The following is a 13,897-nucleotide window of genomic DNA, read 5'->3' on the forward strand; positions in this document are numbered from 1 at the left end:
CAAGTTTGCCTAATTATGGGCCTCCCAGTAGTGACCTTGAAGAGTATTATTTCCTCTTCTGTAAAATGGGACCCATTCAGACAGCAGGAGATTGTTGAAAGATGTACTTCGGATAGGGGGAACCTGGGAACCTACATAAAACAAATAGATCAGCCCTTCCAATAAAATAGATCCTTCTTTAATATTTGTTGAATGAATATGAAAATGTACGAATCATAAAAAGCACTATTCAAGTTTCCTTTTTTTGCTTTTGAGGTTCTGTCAAAATGGTACATAACAAAAAATAGTGATTCTAAGGTTGCACAGTTCTTTTTGATGAGGAATATTGTGTGTGGGTGTGTTTTTTCTTGAAGGTCATTAGCTTCTTTCCATAAAGATGAAAACACAGCATGATTAACAATGGTTTCAGCAAACAATTATTTTGCCTGCTATCTGGGAGCCTGTGAAATGCACGTATTGAAAATGATGTTTCCCTATTATAACAGTACTTATAATTTATTTCATGAATAATCAAAGTATTCATGTCCCCTGATTTATTGTATTATGGAGTCGCCTCAAAAACCACTTTCAAATTAAATTATTTCATTAAAAGATCTGCTGAACCTGCCAAGTGAACAAACTCTTGTTTTTAATCTTTATTTTTATTAAAGATTGCACAAACTGGAACCAAGACCAAAATACTGAATCCACTTTACATCATTCATTATAAAACAACATACATCACATTTGTTCTCTACCAAATAGGGCATTTTCTTTAAAATTATATATTGCGTGCTCTCAAGACTCATGCTTTAGATATTTTACATTTGTCATCATTCTCTTATAAATAATTGCAACTTGACCAATTTGTACACCTGCTACCACTATATATTCATTGCGTCAAGGCGGAGTCTTTGACACGAGAACAGATGAAATGGAAACAAGTGTTTGGATGTCACATCTACCGAATTGCGGCTACTATTTTGCCTATGCAGTGAAATGCTAATGTAAAATACACACAAAAAAACGTCGTTTCAAAAGGCACAATTTTCTTCACAAAAAAAGAACAATTTAAAAATACGCGGCAGTTAAAATCGACGCCCTCGAGGGCGCTGTGGCTTCCCATTCATGTGATCTTAAACCTGGAGAGCCAACCACCTGGGTTGGCGAAAGGGTAGCCTATTCGCGGTGCTCAGGGGCCTGGAGTGTGCTGGAACCCGCCGCCCTGGGGATGCTCGAAAGGCAAAATTTCTTTAAGACGCCTCTAAACCTTTGCTCAGACTTTCAGCTTCTGACCTGGGACCGCTCACTGTTCCAAATCTGGCGGGCGACCAAAACCAAACCGGTTTTGTCCGCCGGGTCTTTCTCACCACCAGCAGCTCCTCTTCTCCCACAGCAGAAGCCCCTCTTCTCTCTGTCCACGCCCCCACACTCCCCGCCTTCCCTGAAAGACACGTTACTAGTCGCGCTCGCCACCGCCCCCGGCCTCGGGGTCGCTCTGGTCGTCGGTGAAGCAGACGTCCACGTCGCTGTCGTTGTCGCTCTTGGGCTCTCCCGGCTCCGGGGGATAGTGAGGCTCGGCGCCCGGGCCGTCGGACGCCTTGGGGAGCAGGTTCTGGCCGGGGTGGCGAGACTTGACGTGGCGCTCCAGGTCCCGGCGGCGCACCAGCACCTTGCCGCAGAACTCGCAGCGGTATGGCGTGTTGCCCTCGGCATGCAGCCGGATGTGCTTGTTGAGATTGCTGGGGTCGCCGAAGGGCCGCAGGCACACTTTGCACTTGAGCGGCTTGTAGCCCGTGTGCGTCCGCATGTGGATCTTGAGCCCGTACTTGCGCGAGTACAGCTTGCCGCAGTAGAGGCACAGGTGACCCGTCTTGGGCTTGCCCGCGCCGCTGCCGCCCCCGCTGCCGCCTCCCCCGGCGCCGCCAGCGGCCACGACGGCCGGGGGCAGCGTCCCCGCGTCCAGGCGGCTGCGGCCTTTCCCGGCTGCCATCTCCGACAACTGCTGCGTGTGCATGGCGATCTCTCGGTCAATGCTAGCCAGGGAGCCCAGCTCGGCCGGGCTCAGAGCGGCCGCCGCCGCGGGCCCACTGAAGTAAGAGATGGACTCCGGATACTTGAGCAGCCCGCCGAAGTGCAGTTTGAGCGGGTAATAAGCGGCGGCGGCTGGTGAGCCGTACAGGAGCTCCCCGTTGTAGACGGTAAAGGCCGGCATGACGGCCGGCAGGTGGCTGCACTCGCCACCCGGGTAGCCTTTGAGGCCGCCCGCGTCGAGGGGTGGCAGCGAGCAGCGCTCGAGGGGCAGCCCGGCTGCCGGGGGCAGCTGCGCATAACGCACTCCTGGTACGTCGGCGGCGGCGGGCGGGGCGCGCTCCACGTGCTTGAAGGCGGACGCCTCTTCCGGGGGCCCGGAGAGCAGAGGGAAGCCGCGCAGAGCGCCAGAGCAGGGCAGGCCAGGAGGCGGCGGCGGGTCCCCCGCGAGTAGGCACTTGGGATGGTGATGGTGGTGCGCATGGTGGTGATGGTGGTGGCCAGCGCCGCCAGCCGCCGGGTTCTCCCCGCTTCTCGGGTGTCCGCCTGCCCGTCCCCCACCCAGCAGCCTGCTTAAAGCCAGGCCGGCCCCGGGTTTGCCGCCGCCCTCGTCCCGGTAGGGGTCGCCGTGCGCGGCGGCGGCTGCCCTGGCCAAGCCAGTAGGCTTGAAAGCCGAGCGCACGCCCGGGTAGAAAGCGAGGCCGCCGCCCCCCGCTGGGGAACCGCCCACGATGCCAAGGAAGTGGCCGTGTCCTCGGGCGGGACCACTCATGTCCAGAGCGCGGTCCGGCTGCTCCTTTCCCTTCTTGGACGGCCCCCACTTGGCCAGGGTCGGTGACGTGGCGGAGGGCGCGGAGGAGGCCTCGCGCTTGATGCTCTCCCGCGCTCCGCAAGCCTGAGGGGCCGGTGGGACCTGCGGGTGCGGTCGAAGAGTGCTCGCCGGGGCGGCCGCAGCGAAATCTGATGCCGGGGGTTTCGGGGAAAGGCGAAGGCCATCCGCGGCCGGGGCAGCGCCTTGGCGAGCCGCGTGCTCGTGGTGCAGGTAGGCGCGGCCCCCGCCGCTGCTGAGCACGCAGTGGAAACGTAGATGTGCTTTAAGGCTGTTGGGATATCTAAACGTCCTCCAGCAGTACCAGCAAATGTAGCGCTCCTCCCCTGGGCGAGAAACAGTGAAAAGGAGACCCGGTGAGAAGCAAACAAGCGAGAGAAAGAAAGCGCCAGCGCGCCGAAGGCAGAGCCCAGGTTTTGACCAGAGGTATGGGGTGAAGCATAAGTTTTCTTGGGTACCGGCGAATAAGTGAGTTCGGTAGACCCATTGTAGCAAGGACGCCGAGAAGCCCCAAAAGGCCAACTTTGTCAGCATCTGCATTCTCTGGGACTACTCAGAGACCGAGAGGTGTGACCTGGGCCTTTCCAACGAAGACTTTCTCCGGGCCATCCGAGCATATCTTCATTGGAAGGGCAGTGCTCAGGGAGGCTGGCTTGAAAGAGCCGGGGAAGAGCCGAGAGCAGCTGTTGCTTTAAATCAAGTGTGGGGCTGTGCTTTGCCTGCGCCCATCTGTTGGTGTTTGCAGAATAGGTGGCGTATGTCAAGGAGTTTGGATAAACTGAACAAAGGCCAATCTAATGGTCGTGAGCGCCTCATTACCAGGCGAGACAATATCCTGTATGTATGGGCCATATGTAATCATTCCTTTTCACAGAACAATGTCTTTTATGTCCACTACCCACCCTCCCCAACGCCTCCCAGTCTTAAACACTTTGCTTGAGATTTTCCTGGAGCGTGACCAACTGAAGGACCACATCGGGACTATGATTTGCTATTCTTCAAAATTATTTGCATCTTTATTTCCTCTTTAACCCCATTTAATTTGATGGGAGAAAAGAAAAAGTCTTAGGTCTTCATATTCTAAAAACAGAAGGATTATATGCATTGTCTTGTCATTTGTTCCACCTGGTTATTAATTAACTCTTAGATAGCTGCACAAATCCAAGCTTAGTAAAATTCTTGGAAAATATCAATGTATGTGCGTGTGTGTGTGTGTGTGTGAGAGAGAGAGAATAATATAGATACTCAGCTTTCGAAAAGTACACGGTTCTCTGTCAGGGACTACACACATGCTTTTGGCATCAAACCTTGTGTGTTTAATACTATTAACATTAGTTGTTTAATTTTGCTAGGGTCTGGGAACACAGTCAAAAGACATGTGTATGAAACAGATTTTGATCACATGGTAGAAGTTAATTTTCACTTTAAAACGTCATGTTATATCGCTTCCGAGAAAGCAAGCTTGTAGTGGGGTTTCTTCTTAAATGTTGTGGTTGATTGATAATACTTGGATTATTGATTATTGGTTTATTAATAACCAATTATTATTGATAATAATTGGTTGATTGAAGGGAAGGATGTCCATAAGAAAGAAGTTAGTTGAGCCACAAGAAAGTGTACAAAGTAAACATCAGTTTCATTAAATGTAATGGGAAAGTTAAATTTTTCCTCCTTGCACACCAGCAGCTTAAACTTCTGAAACATTACTACAGAAACAACAATGGGAGAAATTTTCAGATATGCCTCTCTTCATGTATTTCACTCCTGAATCTGGATAAAGCAAGTCATCCTTCCTTCCAGATAACTAAGGTGGAAGTTCAAGGAGCAGATTATTGTAGCTGAAGTTAAGGTACAGCAGAAAGAAAACGGAGAAAGGAAGATGATTTGCCTATGTGACCTATCCTCATTGTTTATGGAAGACAGATAAAAGTCATTCCAATGATTTCAATGATAAAAATCATGTCTGTTGTACTGAACAGCCATGTAAAATAAGTCTTCATAGAGAGGGAAGACTTTCTCAGTTCTCTTGGTGGGTGTGTTGATTTAATATCTTAAGTAACCTCCTTTCTGCTAAGTTCAGAACCTCCCTCTCGTCACCCCTTTTTAAAGAGGGCGTTTTCAGAGGCTACCCCAAAGTGACTCAGCTCTGTTCCTAAAACAAAGAGTCAGTATTTTCCTTAATCTTACTATGGAATTGAAACCCACTAGGGTTAGCCAATATTGGAAGAATTGCAGCCATCTCTACTTATTTCTTCCTCTTTTCAGGGTTTAAGCCAATGTATGTTTTGTTTCATTATGTGTTTTTAGTTTATCCTAATGAGTTGATCTGTTCTCTTGATTCTGAAATCCAACCTGTGCCAAACATATCAACACACCTTGTAAGTGATTTTGCCTCCTCTCTCAGATGCATCTCCAAGGTTATCAAGATTTCAAGCATCTGAAAGCTGGAGAAATCAGGGTTCAAAATAACCTACAGATTCCCCAAAAGGGAAATGGTGTCTGTTCTGACATCTGTGACCATATGATGTTTATAGGCTCTATTGACTGAAATGAAAACATGAGGGCCACCACTCAAACAAATTGCTTTTGTACTATTTGAGAGTGTCTAAGAAAGGGTGTCCTTTGCAAAAATTCCTGGCCCCCAAAGGCCAGTAGTCCTTGGAATTGTTCTATAGTGACAGATTTGAGAGTTCTCCACTATGGGGCTTTTGTCATGTTTCTCTCTTACTGGAAGAAGTTGACAAGAGAATGTAATATAATGTGATAGAAGGAAAAATCTAGGGAAACTTTTATGAATACTGTACATACAGGCGATGGCACCCCCACTCCAGTACTCTTGCCTGGAAAATCCCATGGACTGAGGAGCTTGGTGGGCTGCAGTCCATGGGGTCGCTAAGAATCGGACACGACTGAGCGACTTCACTTTCACTTTTCACTTTCATGCATTGGAGAAGGAAATGGCAACCCACTCCAGTGTTCTTGCCTGGAGAATCCCAGGGACGGGGGAGCCTGGTGGGCTGCCATCTATGGAGTCGCACAGAGTTGGACACAACTGAAGCGACTTAGCAGCAGACTTAGCAGCAACAGTACATACAGGTCTACCCACAAAATCAATAGAATTAATTTACAGAGGACAAGGATACTCTGAAGTGAAGTGATTCATCATTTTGAATTAATTTCATTCTGTCTTATTCATGAAGTGTTTCTTAAATCCCACACTTGTATTAAGTTCTTTAACTCTGTTTCTAAAGGAATGAGATTAAGCAGGTGATTCAGGAGAATGTGTCAAAATATTTCACAGCATCTGTGATGTTGACTTTAAATATAACTATGTCTTTAGAAGAAATTACAAACTAAAACAACTGGTGAAGAAAAAAGAAAATCACAGAAGCATTGTGCAATAAAAGGGAGTCTGGAGATCTTAACTATTTTAGCACCTTCCAGCTTTTTTCCACAGAAAGTGTTTCTCAGTGTCCTAGAGGAGGTTTGAAACTGTTTCTTTCTTTAGTTACTTGCTGCACCTTAATTTGCATGAATCCGCTCTGGGCTTTGGAAGGGATCAAATAAATCTGAGAAGAAACTGGGATACATCCCAGTTTCGATTCAAGTAGGGAGAGGGAAATGAATAAATACCATTTAAACGGAAGGGCCTCAGTACCTGCCAACTGACCAGCTGTAAGTACCATAATGCTTCTAAAACTCTGTAGAAATACATTACTCTCCTCCAAACCCGATGAAGAGATCCCCATCACCTTCTAAAAGCATTCCAGGTTTGAGTTACATTTTTTGGAGCTCATGATGTAGTTACCCTTATAATATGTTAAGGCATCTTTATGGATTCTTAAGTAAGTAAATAATTGTCTCTTTGGATATGCTATCGGAAAGGACGACCCGCATGAAATTTATGAGTATTTTTTCCCTGACATCAAGAGCGAGATTACTATGGTCTGTTAGCATTTACTGTTGATTTAAAGGCAGTAGTGGTGACGTCGCCTCTGCCCATTCCGACTGGGAGTATGAATTCAGTTTTACACAGAGCAAGAAAAAGGCCTTTCAGGTCTAGGGTTGCCCGCCCCCCCGCCCAAAGACCAGAGGAGGAGGACTGGACTCTCACCCACCCGCGCTGGCCCTGGGGGCTCTCTTAGCGGCGGTACCTTTCTCGTCGTGCGTTGGAGTAGCAATGATGGGTATGTCGAACCACTGCGCCAAGGAGTTGGAATACCACACGGTCAGCTCCTCCCCTGGCTGGACGTCTCGCAGTGCTCGATAGAAGATCTGGGACGCAAGGAACAGGACAGCTTGCAGTCATTTCCTGGGTAACTGGTCAAAAAACAACTGAGAAGAAAGACTGCATTCCCAGCCCCGACGCTGTGTGACGCTGGAAAAACTATTATGGGGAAAATAATAGTATCTACCTTATAGGGTTGTTGGGATGTTTAAACGAGACCTCTAGCTGAAGTGCTTTGCTCTTAACATCAGTGACAGTTTGGTAGATAGAATTGGCGGGGGGGGGGGGGGGGGGGAGCCCACAGTACCTGTCCTCCGGGTAAGTCTGCAATAGCTTCCAGAGTCTGTTCCTGGGGGTTCCTGGCTGCTCGGATTAACCCTATCCACTCCAGGGGGGAGCCCCCCGACTCGTCCACCAGCTCCCCTCTCACCATGCGCACCTGCAACACAAGCAGTGGTCGTTCTCCCCGGTGCCACGGCCAGACCCGCAACTGGAGGGAAAGGGTATCCCCCCACCACCCGACGTAGGAATGGTTGCGTTCGCTTTGGCCAGACCGCCGTGCACTGCTGGGAGGAGGGTTAAGTCCTTAGGACCCTTGCTTGGGGGAGGGAGGAAAAGGGGAGGCTGGCTAGTATAACAGTTCCCCGTCTTGTTCCACCTTGACAGCGCGAGTGAAAGCATTCCGCCCGAGCGAGTCACATATACCCTGGGCGCACCTCGTACCCAGAAGTTTCTCACCCCGACCCTAGCTCTACTGAGAGCAGTCCTGATGCCAGGCAAGAGACGTTTCACAATCAATCCCTGGACACAGGGCATCCCGGGCCTCCTTTCGTGTCTCCTCATTCCCGCGGCACCGCACCCAAGTGCGGAGATGCCTGCAAGCCCCGCGGCGAAAGTGTCTGAACAAAGCGGCCGCGGGCTGACTGGTCATTTAAAAGCAATTAAAGCGCGTTTAAAGCAGAAGGCGTGGTTGGCGACGAGCTAGGCTTTACTCCGCCGGGAAGAGGATGATTGCGAGAAGAACCAGGTACTGGTCCGGCCGGCGAGCCCCCGAGCAGCGCCCTTCAAGAAAGCTGTAGTCCCGGGTCCTCTTCCCAGTTCCCCCTCCCCAAGTCACCGGACTTCTGTCTTCATTCCCGGTCGCAGTTGACCGACCGTCCCGCTGGGACGCCTCAGGGCGGCCGGCCGGGCGGGAGCCTGTTAGTACCCCTCTCAGGTCAGGGGTCGCGACGCTGTTTGGGAAGTCGGAGCTGGCAGGTTGACCCTGAAGCCTCCCATCTGCGATCCTAGCCCCTCCGAGCCCGGCTACAATCGCCGGGCCCAGGTGACCCCTGGGTGGACGTTCCTGGTCCTCGGAACCGGCGTCAGAGTCACTGCCTGGCGCATCCTCTCTCTACCCGCCCCAAATCCACAAGCAGACATCCGCAGAAGGAAACACCTGGGGAGGTTCTAGGAACTAAGAGTGTCCAAGGATAAAATTTTCGGAGACGATGAGATTAAATTATCTGAAGCTAAATTTAAGCCTCAAATTAGCTTATTGAAGGGCAGAAGATTAAAAAAAGAAAAAGTCCTCAACGCATGTGTGTTGTATAAAAGAGAAAAGGCACGTTTGCCAAGAGAGGCTGGATAGGGCGGGGAGGAGGGTTGGGGGGGTTGCGCCTCTGCGACAGAGACCCCAGCGCTCCGGGGAAATCGGGAGTTCCTAGTGGTCCCAGCACGTAAAGACCCTACTGCACCCCACCCAGGGGCTGTCCCCTCTCAGCCATATCTTCTCCCCTAGCCTGGCCCAAGTCCAGCTCTTGGTTAACGCGACTTGTGGGAAATGATCGGAGTCCCCTTCCACCTGGCAGAATTGGCAGGTAACGGCTCAGTCACCCGTTTCCTCCCCTAACCCTATCCACCCCTTTCCTAGGCTGGAAAGAAGGGGAGACGAACGAGCGGCAGAGAGCGGAGGTCGGACTGGCTAATACCTTTTTCTTGGGCCCGGGTTCCCTGCGATCTGACAGGTACTTGCCCAGCTTGAAGGTTCCGGGCACCGGCCCGAGGCGCAGGCCGGCTGGGATGCAGCAGTCGGCACTCACGCTGGTGGCCGGAGCGCGGGCAGCTCCGTGCATTGCTGCCGCCGCCCCCAGGCAGGCGCTCGGGTGCGCGGCGTCCTCGGCAGGGCACGAGTGACAGAGCCGGAGCCGCGCGCGAGCGGGCGAGCTGCGCCCCGACGTGCGTCCTGCACCCGCAGAGTGACGCGGCCGGGCATGCACTGCGCCTTTTCAATCTGGGCGTGCGCCTTTTGGCACCGCGAGCGGAAGGGCGCGGAGTTTGGTGAGAGAGTTGCGCTGCGGAGCAGCTGCAGAGTCCCACCCGAGAGGGTCACATGGAGTGGTTCCCTCAGCCCCCTGCATAATCGAGGCCTCTGAATGGCTGGCGCACAATGGTCCAGGCGACCTTCCCATTCCTAAAAATCCAATTTGTCAAGGGCGAAGAAAAGGCGCTGGTGAATCAAAGGTCCGGCGGGACCATTAATCCTCAGCATGGGGTATTGTCCTCGAGACAGTTACGATATTTTAAGTGACAAATCCACTGTATAATTTCTCCATAAATTTTACTTCCTTTTATTGTTCGCCGACAAACCAGTTTTGGGAAATAAGTGACTACTTTAAGTCTACTTGGCTGATTCCTTTGAGCCTTGGTCTACTTCAAAGATTTTTAATTCTCTACCCTTTGGCTTTATTGTAAAGGAGATTAAACAAAGAGATGGGGACTGTTTGGAGGACTTGTTAACTTCTATTGATTTCTGGCGTGTGCCATACAGAAATTAGGCAGGTACTTGATGGGAAAACACCAGAAAATACCTACACTTTTTAAATAACGGCCATATTACCATTTCAGGGGATTGGGTTCAGGCCAGTCGTCTATTTAGAACCACTTTATCGTTCCCTCTGTCCAGTTTGAAGAGTCCGAACTAGTTTTGGGAGACGACGTCAGTTGCACCTTTGCTCCCCGGTGGCCCCCAGGCTTGCCCTTTCTCTGGAGAATGGGAAGAGGCCGTGGGACTAGACGTGGGGATCGCGTGCCCTGACTACACCCGAGGATTGAAGAAGGGTTCTGCTGGCTGGGTTTTTAATCATTTCTCCCCTGCAGGCCAAACGAAGACTCAAGCCCTGAACGCTTTTAAGTTTAAAACGAGGACGAATTTCTTGGGGCGAATTTCCCCAGAACCAACAAGCCAGACATTTCTTTTAAAGGCACTCTAGCAAAGGTCACAGGAAAGGGGCGCGAGGTGGGCGTTAATAACAGTGCATGCGGGCTCAGTCGCTTGGTCGTGTCTGACTCTTTGCAATCCCATGGACCATAGCCTCCAACCCACCCCCAACCCAGGCTCCTCTGTCCATGGAATTCTCCAGGCAAGAATACTGGAGTAGATAGCCATTCACTTCTCCAGGAGATCTTCCTCACCCAGGGATCGAACCCGCCTCTCCTGCATTACTTCGCAGTTCAACCAGAATGTTCCTCCTTTTCTTTTAGAGAAGCCTCCGATTTGTGTGGGGACAATTACCGTATTATTGTCGAATGATAGCCGAGTGATTGAGCTCATTAGATATTTGTGACAGTTCTGCCGGCACCTGCGGGGTGCTAATCATCCTGAGCACTGCTCCCCGAACGCAATGCCCAGGAGTCGGTATTCCAAAGAGGAACCTGAGTGACTCTGTGCTCCGGCCTGCTGTTGGAGGCCCAACCTCTGCGCAGATGCAGGAGGACTCCCCGCTGTCGCCACGCCGAAATCTCCACTCGGCTCTGCCGGCCGAACATGTGTTTCTTAGGCCACTGGTGGGGATATTTGTGATTAACAGCAGCAGCAGGACGCAAGGTGGCGACACCTGTAACTTAGCAGTTCGTCCCACCAGGCCCTACCTGCGGGACCCTTCGTTGGAGATCTGCGTTCGCAGTACTGGACAAGGTCAAGAGACTCAGGCTCATGCAGTCTGTGCTCCGTCACTCAAGGTTCGAGGAAACTTCGGGAAGTTGCTTCAGAGCCTCAGTCTCGTAATCCGTAAAATGGGAATAATGATGCAGCCTCTTGGTTTCCATTCTGCAATTCACTAGGGTTTATGTGAAGGTCAACAGCAGTGATCTGTAGAGTGAATAAATTTAGGGCGTTCCAAAATTCGCGGCTCCAAGCCAAGTCAAGGGTCTTAAGTGTAAGTATCACAAGTCTGGAGAGGTGGTGAAACACGGATGACCGCTAGGTGGCAACCCCAAGGCCAGTGTAGACGCTGCAGCTGGGACGGAAAAGAGGCAGTAGGCGGATCCGAGCGACCATACGCTGCGGTTCCTCTATCCCTGCAGCCACACGGTGCCCAGGGCTCCTTTCTAAGGGAACTGCCGCTGATTTTTTATTCTTAACCCTCCAATTGCCCCCTCTTCGGGCCGCGAAGGCTGGCCGCGACAGAGAGGAGGGAGCCTTTGATCCAGGGGCCCATGAATGGCAAAAGTCAGGGGAGGGGAGGAGAAGAGGAAGCGGCTCCGAAGAGCGGAGGGCAATAAATTTAAGCCATGAACATGTCCCTCTAACCTCTGGCCTGGCGACTCCGGGATGACACCCAGTTTAAATTACCAGTACTGTGAGCGGGAAGGGGCGAGCGCGGGGCCTGGGTTCGGGGCTCCTCCCCGGCCCTCCTTAATGAGTGAAAAAGCGTGAACGACACGCGAACAATTTTATCAATAGAACCATGTAAAGGCCGACTGTGAGGAAAGTTATTTATTAATATAGCCAATTGTGGCTGGTTCCCAGCCCCGCGAGAAGAAAGAGACTGCGCCAGAGGCATTCAAACCCGCTCGCCCAGTTTTATTCTGTCCTGTGGCTCAGAGTTGAAGTTCCCCAAGTGAAATAAATTGTCCACAAAGGAGGAAAGGAACACATTTTCTTTTATTTTTCCTCCCCTAAAAAGCAAGGGTGAAACCAATCTAATGTGCCCAGTGGAGCAAGATGGGCCGTGAAAGGCTGGGTGTTAAAAGTAAAAGCGGGCTGTGCAGCAAATGGGATGGAAAATTAAATGAAATTAAATAGCTTGAACGGCCGTATTGTCCCTTATTAAAAAGACACATTAATTACATGGTCTCAGCCTTATTCAAAGACAATGTTGAGACTCAATCAAAACATTCCACTCGGCTTTTTTATGGACTGAAAATGGGCGTCCAGAGGCCCCGTTAAAGCGAAATTCCTTCTACGCCGAGGTGCGGGACCAGGCAGGTTTGTGGGCGGCCCCGCTCGCTGCCCACCGCGGAACTGCGCGGCCAACACCTTAGTCCCGGTAACAGGTTGCCCCTAATCAGGCGTGGGCGCCGGAGAGCAGCGGCCCTCCAGCCACGGCACCAGCCCACCCCGAGCCGAGCCCCACCGCGCCGCGGTGCTCTGCCGGGCAGCACTAGGGGGCGGCCCCGCCCGCGCCTGGTGGCGTCGGAGCGCCGGGCTGGATACGCTGCCCGCGCCGCGCACGTGTAACCCGGCTCCACTCCGCTTCTAGGGAAAGAGCCCCAGCAAGACTTCGCGCTGAGCTGGGGTCTCCGCGGCTCAAAGCCCTGGTGCCTCAGATCCTAGTGGGGCCCAGGTGGCTACTCCCCGTTCACCGCGGGCCTTGACCTTGAGGCCCCGGGTGGTGGGGAGTCACCAACGCCACCACCCTTTCGGTGCGCAGAGTCCCGAAACCCCGGGATGGAGGGAGGGGCGCGGGGTCCAGGATCGCTGGCGAGACCGCGGCGAGGCAGAGGCCTGGGGACTCCGCCGAGCTGGGGCCAGAGGTGACACGGGGCGCGGCCCCCGAGGGTGTCCGCACCGGCCGGGTGGGCGGGTCAGTGCGGACCAGCTGCGCTGCCCCCGAGGCGCGGGTGGGACATTAAGGCCGGGTCTGAATAGCGCGGCGGAGACGGGCTCTGGGAACGCCACCAGATGACACGCCAGCGACTGGGCCATTTTCCCCTAATTGCGAGGCCGGTGGGTGCGCAGCGGCCGGAGACTCCAAACGCGCGCCGAGGACGCAGCCCGGACGCCGCTGGTGGGTTTTGTGGTGCCTTTTTTGTTGTGTTTTAAGTCCTTCATTGGAAGCGGCTCAATAAAAGTATTCAGAGTTCCTCTCAAGTTGCCTTTTAACCGGAGTTCCCCCAACTTATTTCTTGGTTCTTTCGGTTGACATGGTGCAAAGAAAAGTCAGCGAGCGTGTTGCTGAATTGCAATGTCTCGGGGCACCTCCACATTCAACGCTCCTCTGCCGGCCGCTGCCGAATGAGCCCGCACTCAATTCGATTTTCCTTGCTGTTGGACACATTTAGGAGCGCCTCTATTTGTGAAGTTCATTTCTAGGCAAATGTATTCAAGAGCTGATGGGAATGAATAGGACCGTGTGTCAGCCGCCCCTAATTGGGATTAAAGCACTTAGGAGCATATGCAGAGAGTGACAGAAATTCTCAGGTTGCATTGTGTTCAGACTTCCACCCGCTTGGACACTCCTCCTCCAAGGGAGATTTATAAAGCTTGCAGGGAGAAACTGAGGAAAGAAAAGCGAAACGGAAAAGAGACGGGCTAATGGCTCAGGATGGGGCTGTGGTTCAGCAAGTGGTGGTGACAGCTTCTGAGAAAAGATGTTGGGGATAATTGAACGCGGGCGGGGGAGCGGGTCTGAACTCTTTAATCAGAAAGGCGGAGAGTTAAAAGGCGAAATAAAGATGTTCTTGAGATTCCCAGACGGTTTTTCTCCCCCTCCCCACCCCCCTTGAAGAGCTCGGCTTTCTTTCTCTTAATTTCTGCCTCCCATCCCCACCGCCAAAGAACATACCCT

General features: G+C 52.0%; 1 protein-coding gene across 1 annotated transcript; it reads right to left on the bottom strand.

Annotated features, from left to right (window-relative positions):
- Positions 1-673: 673 nt before the first annotated feature.
- Positions 674-9,181, bottom strand: PRDM13 (PR/SET domain 13). Its single transcript, XM_027552162.1, has 4 exons — positions 9,038-9,181; positions 7,375-7,506; positions 6,994-7,114; positions 674-3,165 (listed from the first exon to the last, which is right to left on the bottom strand). The coding sequence occupies exons 1-4, from the start codon at positions 9,179-9,181 to the stop codon at positions 1,439-1,441; spliced, it is 2,124 nt and encodes a 707-aa protein (XP_027407963.1). The 3' UTR covers positions 674-1,438.
- Positions 9,182-13,897: the final 4,716 nt, after the last annotated feature.

The sequence above is a fragment of the Bos indicus x Bos taurus genome, chromosome 9 (genome assembly GCF_003369695.1).
Source record: "Bos indicus x Bos taurus breed Angus x Brahman F1 hybrid chromosome 9, Bos_hybrid_MaternalHap_v2.0, whole genome shotgun sequence".
NCBI lineage: Eukaryota > Metazoa > Chordata > Mammalia > Artiodactyla > Bovidae > Bos > Bos indicus x Bos taurus.

Coding starts and splice junctions, on each gene's coding strand:
- PRDM13 (XM_027552162.1), bottom strand. CDS start 9,181: ATGCACGGAGCTGCCCGCGCTCCGGCCACCAGCGTGAGTGCCGACTGC. Junction 7,507..9,037: donor AACCCGGGCCCAAGAAAAAG/GTATTAGCCAGT, acceptor CTTGTGTTGCAG/GTGCGCATGGTGAGAGGGGA. Junction 3,166..6,993: donor TCCAACGCACGACGAGAAAG/GTACCGCCGCTA, acceptor TTTCTCGCCCAG/GGGAGGAGCGCTACATTTGC.